Source organism: Capronia epimyces (assembly GCF_000585565.1).
Source record: "Capronia epimyces CBS 606.96 chromosome Unknown aczIQ-supercont1.1, whole genome shotgun sequence".
NCBI classification, from domain to species: domain Eukaryota; kingdom Fungi; phylum Ascomycota; class Eurotiomycetes; order Chaetothyriales; family Herpotrichiellaceae; genus Capronia; species Capronia epimyces.
Genome location: NW_006912904.1, coordinates 4,985,891 through 4,994,026, shown reverse-complemented (window position 1 = coordinate 4,994,026; position 8,136 = coordinate 4,985,891). Strand labels below are relative to the sequence as shown.

At 52.6% G+C, this 8,136-nt stretch overlaps 4 protein-coding genes across 4 annotated transcripts; 1 reads left to right on the top strand and 3 right to left on the bottom strand.

The window, feature by feature from the left end:
• Positions 1–1,661: 1,661 nt before the first annotated feature.
• A1O3_01815 (uncharacterized protein) lies at positions 1,662–2,165 on the bottom strand (the record flags this gene model as incomplete). Its single annotated transcript, XM_007731958.1, has 3 exons — positions 1,662–1,807; positions 1,906–2,037; positions 2,111–2,165. 3 exons carry the CDS (start codon positions 2,163–2,165, stop codon positions 1,662–1,664), a joined length of 333 nt encoding a protein of 110 aa, XP_007730148.1.
• Positions 2,166–2,607: 442 nt separating this feature from the next.
• A1O3_01814 (glucose 1-dehydrogenase) lies at positions 2,608–3,488 on the top strand (the record flags this gene model as incomplete). Its single annotated transcript, XM_007731957.1, has 2 exons — positions 2,608–2,736; positions 2,799–3,488. The coding sequence occupies 2 exons, from the start codon at positions 2,608–2,610 to the stop codon at positions 3,486–3,488; spliced, it is 819 nt and encodes a 272-aa protein (XP_007730147.1).
• Positions 3,489–4,119: 631 nt separating this feature from the next.
• On the bottom strand, positions 4,120–6,125 carry A1O3_01813 (uncharacterized protein; the record flags this gene model as incomplete). Its single annotated transcript, XM_007731956.1, has 8 exons — positions 4,120–4,370; positions 4,514–4,636; positions 4,697–4,731; positions 4,798–4,978; positions 5,035–5,317; positions 5,380–5,539; positions 5,607–5,891; positions 5,965–6,125. The coding sequence occupies 8 exons, from the start codon at positions 6,123–6,125 to the stop codon at positions 4,120–4,122; spliced, it is 1,479 nt and encodes a 492-aa protein (XP_007730146.1).
• Positions 6,126–6,578: 453 nt separating this feature from the next.
• Positions 6,579–7,337, bottom strand: A1O3_01812 (uncharacterized protein; the record flags this gene model as incomplete). The annotated part of the gene is made up of 2 exons (XM_007731955.1): positions 6,579–6,919; positions 6,995–7,337. The coding sequence occupies 2 exons, from the start codon at positions 7,335–7,337 to the stop codon at positions 6,579–6,581; spliced, it is 684 nt and encodes a 227-aa protein (XP_007730145.1).
• Between the last annotated feature and the right edge of the window lie 799 nt (positions 7,338–8,136).

Sequence of the window (8,136 nt, the reverse complement as noted above, 5' to 3'; positions counted from 1 at the left end):
GACGCGACGGAAGTGACACGAGATCATACAAGCTCTACGAGGCTGTACGAGATCGGACGAGGCTGCCGACTGGAACGGCCCCCGCTGTATTAACATCCGACATGATTGGAGGATCCCCGTGATCCGCCCATGAATCTTGTCAAGTGAGGCCACTTCCAGTCTTGTCACGTGACACCACTTCCAATTTTACCCGTGACGACTTCATCGAGCGACAACTTTTGACCCCCGACTCGGACGAGCTCGAGGGTCGGGGGAAATGAAGCGCGCCGCTCCTGCGACTATGGACCGGAAAAAGCACGGGACGCGACGCCCTGTCGGGCCATGAAAAGGGTGTTCCGAAAAAGCAACGGTGTTTCATGCGCTGAAGGGTGTTCCGCGCGGGAAGAGGGCCAATCCGGAGGCCACGCGGAGGGTGTTCCGTCGAGAAACGTTTAGTAGTAGTAGTAGTAGTAGGCATGCCAGTGCACTTTGGAGGTCTCTTTGTGAGAATCGTGTGGAAAGAAAGGGTTGGCTTAGGCGTCACGGTCCTTTCGACCTTGGTATTGCGAGGTACATGACCGAGAGCGAGGATGTCCAAGCTTGCAGGAATGAGGCAGATTGGTGCCGGAAGATTGTGGAATGATCCGAGTAGACAGGATCACTGACCAGCGATGGAAATTGATTGTTGGTATACAGCGTGGTGATGGTTGCGGTGGTGTGGTGGAATGAATATTTTTTGCTGAGTATGAAATCTCCTCTAACGCTGCAAGACGGCAGCCACAACCACCATGGTTTCCCAATGTTACTTCAATCCTCTGCTATCTTGCTTTAATCTGCTCCTGCTTCAATATATGGCAACTGTTAACACATGGTGCAATCTGGTTTGACTGGCTTAGGCCAGTCGATTACAGGACAAAAGCGAAGTTGTCTTAGCAGAGCTGATCCGCGTGTTCAACTCACTCACCTATCAGTCCAACGCTGGACTTGCTACATTAGACCAAGAGTCTTGATAATGGCTGAGGAGTGAGCAACCGGCCGTCTTCTCCGCATGACCACTAGGACGACTTTAGAATCTCGACAGCGAATATCGATATTGGGGATATCTCCGGCGTTTTATTTGCTACACCATCCGCCATTTTGGATTCGGAGAGACAATATCACCGGGCAGAGCGCGAGAGGAGACGGTAAGAGGAGGGTGTATCAAACACCGTTTCCGACTCGGATCATGTTACTCAAATACATTCTCATGATCAAGCCAATGTAGCAATAAGAACCACTACCGCGACTCCACCGATTAACCATAACAGTAACAGTGACTCTGACATTTCGGACTCTGACCACAGATCTAGCAATAGCAACTCCGCCCACGACGTCAATTGCACCCATCCGGATCAGACTGGGACCACCACTCCGATACATACAGAGTATGAAGAGAATCAGGAGGAAGCAGATCTTTTACAGGATGCACTAGAGCTGGTCTTGTAGACCGAAAATCAGTACTGTGTGACATGGCGGGTGTTCAACTCTGTCATTTTCTTTGCTGACGATGAGGAGCGTGGCCGAGTAGTCACGGATAAAGAGCGTACTGCCGAGATGGAAGTCTTCTTCCACATATTCATCTTCCGCTCGGTCGGTTTTGAAAAATGTAAGAGCGGCCCAGTCCAGTTGAAGAGAATAAACGATTACGAGAGGCCGTGAACTTTTCTTATGTTATTGCGGGATTGGTTTGGGACATTCGAGTACTGGTGGTTGAGATTCTTCTCCCGCGGTGGAGCAGCATGAGCAGCCTGATACGCTGCCGCGACTTGAGCGATTTCAGTGGGAACACCTATGAGTGAAATGATCAATCTGTTTCGCATACGGCAAGTACATCGCATTGAATACTAGTAACGCCGGCAGTGTGATATGGCCTCGTGCCAAATTTACCATGTTCTTCCATAGACTTGCCATTCCACTCAACGTGTTTTGTGCTATGCTTGGTTGATGATGCGCTGGTGTAGCCCAGCACCAGCGAGTAGCCCTTGGAGGCCAGATTCTGCGTGATAGCGGCTCCAATCCCTTGTGATGGTTAGTCGTCAGTCTCAAGAGCCATTACGGATAACCAACCCTGTTGTTGATTGTAGAACTATACCTCTCGTAGCTCCTGTAACAATCCCGAGTTTCCCACTTAACACCCGGCTCGCCATATTGACTGTCGGTGAGTACGGGGTCTTTGGCCGCGTGTGAGAAGCAGCTTCTTTCCTCTGGTCAAACACTCGTCTCCCTCATCAAACGTCGTGAAGTGAGAAAAACAGGCGATTTAGCGGTTGGGCCTCGAGACGTAGGAGCCGAGTCTTCTTGAGTGCCGAAGCCTGGGCCGTCGTGCCGAAGTAATGCGCATAGACTCTACCCGGCCCGGGTTAGGTCTCGGATATTCCATTCGTCCGGCAACCACTCCTTGTTCGCGAGGGGAACGTGAGAGCTCTTACAGTACTCTGATCCCAATCTTCCCCGTCGCTTTTCCTCTCTTCAGCACAAGTTCTTTTGCCAATAATACAAAGTCTCTCACACACACGGATTGTGACAAGGGTTTTCCATATCCGTTCTTAAACATCATCGAATCCACAACCACCCGCCGCCCTTTTCGAGATGGACGACCGGGAGCCCCAGGACGTTCCAACCATTGATGTTCCCATCGCGCCGGTGTACCCGGTCCTTACGGATAAAGTGGCGATCGTGACGGGTGCTGCCATGGGAATGGGCAAGGCTACGGCAGTGGTAAGTAAGCATTGATTCTCTTTGATAAAGAACTGTTATGTACGAGACGCATGTGAAACCAGATCTTTGCCGAGGCCGGCGCGAGTGTCGTGCTGGCCGATGTCAACGAGGTCTTGGGTCAGAAAGCGGCAGATGAGATCAATCAGAGGGGCGGCAAGGCCTATTTCATCAAGACGGACGTTTCGAATTCCGAGTCGGTCGAGAAGGCCGTCGCCGCGGCGGTGTCGCAATTTGGCAAGCTCGACGTGGCCATCAACAACGCCGCGTTGACTCCCGACAAGACACCCACGGCGGAGTTCGACGAAGCCTACTTTGATCGAGTGATTGCCGTGAATCTCAAGGGCCCGGCGCTATGCATGAAATGGGAAATACAGCAGATGGTCAAGCAAGGCCATGGAGGCTCGATCATCAACATTGCCTCGATCAATGCCTTCAAGCCGCAGTACAATATGCTGGCCTACACCGCCGCTAAGCATGCGGTGGTCGGCCTGACCAAGACGGCCGCCCTGGAGTATGGAGCAGAGGGGATCAGGGTCAACACCATTGCTCCCGGAGCTGTTCTGACCGAGATGTCGGCGGCCGCCTTGAAATCCATCGGCACCAGTCACGAGGCGTTCGCCGACGTAAGCTACCTCAAACGGTGGGCGGCTCCCCACGAGGTCGCTCAAGGATCATTGTGGTTGGCCTCAGATGCAGCTTCGTATGTGACTGGTATCACGCTTCCTGTGTGCGGTGGATATTCTACGAAATGAAAGGAACTAGTCAAGTTGCCAAACGAAGCCTGTCTTCTTGCCATGTCGCCCTATGTATAACTCTATGCCCCCGAACCGGCAACCCTGTTCAATTTGCAGCAAGGCCGAACTCGGCTTTGGTGCCGACCCAGCCCCAAGCCCGCACCCGTGACAATGGCAACTTCCCTTTGCACCGACATGGCCAATTGATTCTTTGCCCGCAGGTGTATTTTACCTAGCATGGACCTAGAACCCTTTCATCCAACGTTCACGGCCTCACTGATCTCATCTCTACTGGAGAAACCGGCCAGCTTCTGGATGCTCATGCGGAGCGGGGAAGGAATGAAACGAGGCTCTGTCACAGAGAGAGCTGGTCATGTTTGAATCTACCTCCTGAACTCCTCCGTTGAGTCCGAAGCTGATCCGTCCTAAGTGACCGTCCACTCTCGTCGAACAACAATATACCAGGTACTAACGAAACATCTGCACCTTTTTGGTCAGACATTCATGGGCCCTTCTCGACGCTGGGAGGGAATAGCTAGCTTTCAGTCTCATCGCCGTAGACATCCATCTATAGCAATCACCAAGACAAGAGTCGCTCCGAATCGAACTTCTAACAAGCTGGAAATTGACGTCTGCAGTGACATCCTGCTCAGTCATATTGGCTCAAGAAGTCCAAAGCGCCTGTCAGCTCCCTTTTAATGACCTCCTCATGCTGCTTGCTCCGAGGCGTCACCTTCACCTCGTACTCCAAGGGACGCACCAAATTCGACGAAGTATATGCGTTCACGTCAATTGGTCTACCGGGTAGTTCCTCGAATTCAAAGGCCCAGAGGAGCTTAGCTGTAACGCGCCACATACTCCTCTCGGCCAGATGAATGCCGGGACACATACGGCGGCCTGCTCCATAACCGTAGTGGTGTAAAGTCAAGTTAGTAATTTTCCAGGTAAGTCGCGGTTATTGTGCAACCACGAGGTAGAGGGGAACTTATCTCGGCCCTGCCAATCTGGCCCAACAGCGTACTCATTGGCAAGCTTGGTATAACCCTTAAATCGATCCGGATTGAAGCGGTCGTGATCCGGATATTCATCATCGTTTTGATGGATAGCCCAAGCACCTAGCCAGACTGTAGTATCCTTAGGGAAGAACATACCCTCGTACCAGTCATCTACAAGCAAGTCAGCCACTAAGTAAACCCCGTAAGACTTTGCCTGCACCGTGCGCGTACCTTTCTCGAGTCGGTGTGGGATCCCCAAGTCGGAACTAGCGTCCAGGATTAGTAACTTGTAGTAGCAGTACTGCATTGATAGCGATTCAAGCGTGACTTACGTCGGGCGCCATCTCAGCGCCTCCTTGATAATGCAGTTGATATAGGGAAGCCGCTCAAAGTCAGAGAATAAAGGCGTCCTCTCAGTCCCGCAGACCTCATCCAATTCCTTCCTCGCCTTCATTTGGACCTCGGGGAATTTTGTCACCGCGAGGATAATGGTCAGAAGCATATTGGCCGTCGCTACTCTTCAGTCAACTCAGGACGTCCTCGACTTCTGGAAACCCAGGGAAACTTACTATCTGCTCCAGCTTCGAGCATCTCACCGCCCAAGTTGTTGAACGAGTACTGTGACATAGGCCAGCCGCCTTTCTCGTATTCGGACAGCTTCTGGTCCATCATCGAGTCGCGGATATCGCCTCTCGCTCGTCGTTCGTCAACTTGTTGCCGCGCTTGGGACCACGTGGTATCCATAAGACTTCGTACGCGGTAGGCTCGCCGTTTCCAGGCCCCGGGAAGATACCATAGCCACGGTAACTGTTCTACAGGGGGGTTCGCGCCAGGTTCAATTGCATCGAGCCACTAAGAGGGAGATTTTAGCTTCCATGGCCTAGAAATCATCCACAAACTTGCACCTAACTTACCTGGTCCACAAAGTCGTAGAAGTTCTTATAGAAAAAAGAGTTGAAATCCTTAGCGCGGAAGCCCCAAACAAGGATTGCTGCCACCGAGGAGGCATACAGTCTTGCGTGGTCGAACGAGCGGCTCGGGTGCTGGAGAAGGTTGTTCATGAATAAGATCGACCTAGAAGAAGGATGGTCGGTTAGGCAGGCTGGTTTGACTTGTATATCGGACAGAGGGCTCATCCTACTCTGCCTCCTGAACTCGGAAATGTTTTGTATCCAAGTTCTGAGGATTGAGGTTCCTCGTAATGACAGAACGCTTCTCCCTCCATTCAGGAGTTGCTTGTTCAAAGGTCATATGGCAGCCCCGGCTCATAAATAACGGCACCGAAAGGTGCGGTCTCCCAGAGTAAACACTGCCTTTCTTATCTAGCAGCTGATATATAGCCCGACGGTCGGCCAGTACAATCATATTGGAATCGAACACCTTCAAAGAATAGATGTTTCCATATTCTTTGGCCCATTCGCGGAACCTAGATATATCCAGTCAGCTTTCGCGGAATCTCGTTTCGTGCCTGCAAAGAATCAGGACAGGACAGGACAGACTTCTTTCCTAATCCTGTGAGCGGAATTTGGTGGGCATTCCCCAGGATTGGCACCGTGGGTGGTCCAGGAGGAAGTCTGGGGTCTCGGCGACCGATCCGCAACAGTTTCCACGTGCCCAGTGCTAAGAGCACTGCGATCAGGATAAGGGCGTTGCCATACATTTTTGTCGTTCAATTCAATCGCACCTGAGCTTGGGGGACAACAGGTAGTGATGCGATACGGAGCTCGGCCAATGTTTTTGGAGCGAAAGTTCACCTCCCGGGCTCATATACCATAGTGTCGGGGTCCCCACGCCTGGCACCGACCGTCCAGGACCGCGTCTTATCAGTTACCCCACGGAGCCAGATCATGCCCCATGCCAATGAGATTGCAAGGTTGGCTTAGGTGCGGGGGATATGTACCAAAATTCGTCCGGACCGGTCGCTGGGGAACCTCGGGCTACGAGTACTGGTGGTACCTCCGAAGTGAGCGCGGAATGATGCAATACGGTCGCCCAGATTTGCAGACAAGAACGGGAAAAGGGCCCAGGGCCCAAGGGTTCTTGTCGATTTGGTTCTGTTTGACACTTGACACTATCGAATCTCAGGGCCAACACCGTTGACTCTCAGTGTCCCTTAACACAGATCAAGAGGTTTGACTGGCGGGATTGAGCCCGTACATGCTTCGCCTGTGGCAGCTGCAGTTTTGCCGCTGTCGCATAGAACCATCTGACCATAGATACACGAGGAGATGTTTGAGGTCAAAAACACTTGGACATTGGCGACTTCCGCGGGGTCTTGCAGTCGGTTGTAGTAATACTCGGTGGCCTTATATTCGCCCTGCTCGGCTTTCTGAGAGTTGGACAAGATGCCGCTTTTGGTGAAACCAGGGGCGACGCCGTTGACCCCGATGTTGCTGGACAAGAGATGGACGGACGCGCCGCTGATCAGGCCATGGAGTGCCGTTTTGGCGACCGCTACCCACCGATTAAGCATCAGTCCAAGCTCTAGTCATTCTTCGCTCCGCCCCCGTGGCAGTGGTCGCCACTTACCGTAAGGCAGATCGGAGTATGATCCAAGAAAGCTAGCACACGACCGAGTGACAACAAACGCTCCCGCAGGCTGTGGTTTGTCGGCTGATGTGACCATCATGGCTTGACTGCCGTATTTGATGCCAATGAATGCCCCACGCCTCATGACATTGACCTGACGGTCATAATGGAGGAGCTCGGTATCGTTGAGGCTTCTGCCAACACAAGGTCGTTCAGCAATAGCAGCAGCAGCAGCAGCAGCAGGAGGAGGAGGAGGAGGGAGTTTCTTGGACTGGGAAACTAAGACGAGCAGACCTGTAGTTTGCGAAACCGGTATTCGCAATGTAGAAGTCGAAACGGCCATGCTTCTTTGTGATCTCCTTGACCACGGCCAACGTCTGTTCCTCTGAGGAGACGTCCAGCTTTCGTCCCTCGATGACCGAGGTGTATCCAGCCTTGTTGCATTTCTTCTCGCAGCGACGGGATGGCGTCAATATTCAAGTCGCACGCATAGATGGCCTTGGCCCCGGCCGCGGCGAACTTCCTGACGCATTCGCGGCCAATACCGTACGCTGTGTGTCGCGGTTTTGATAGGCAACCACGTGACTAGCGCGTGGTTGCACCTGGCACTTGACTGACCTCGCCGCTCGGTGGGCATATCCCACACCTCACGGCCTCTCAGCTCCTTACGAGTTGAGTGTTCTACAATTTACTCTTTTATGTGCATCTCTTGCTCGATCCGTGAGACTGTGCCTGCACCAGTTATCAAGCCAACCTGGCTGAGGAGTAGCCTAGGGCTTGGAAAGCTAGAGTGACTATTCATAGCTGGGTAGTGATAGTAATTGAGCGGCTACAGATGCACGCGAATGGGCTGGGGCTCTGGGTCTAGAGATCTTATCAATGCTACGGCCGTCTCGAGGGGGAGGGAACGACGGTCTCATCAACCCTTTCCAGAGTCGGACCCAATTTCTCGGAGCAACTTCTTCAAGCATAGCTAGGCACGTCCGAAGAAGCGATATGAAGAGCTGGGCCGTTTGGACCGTGGGATGGACGCAACTTTGACCGGGAACACCCACCCCGTTCGCGGTCATCCACGCACATACTGGATTCGGGAGTGTGGTAGATCTATTGTGCTATCCTCTGCGGGCTCTTTGAAAAGAAAA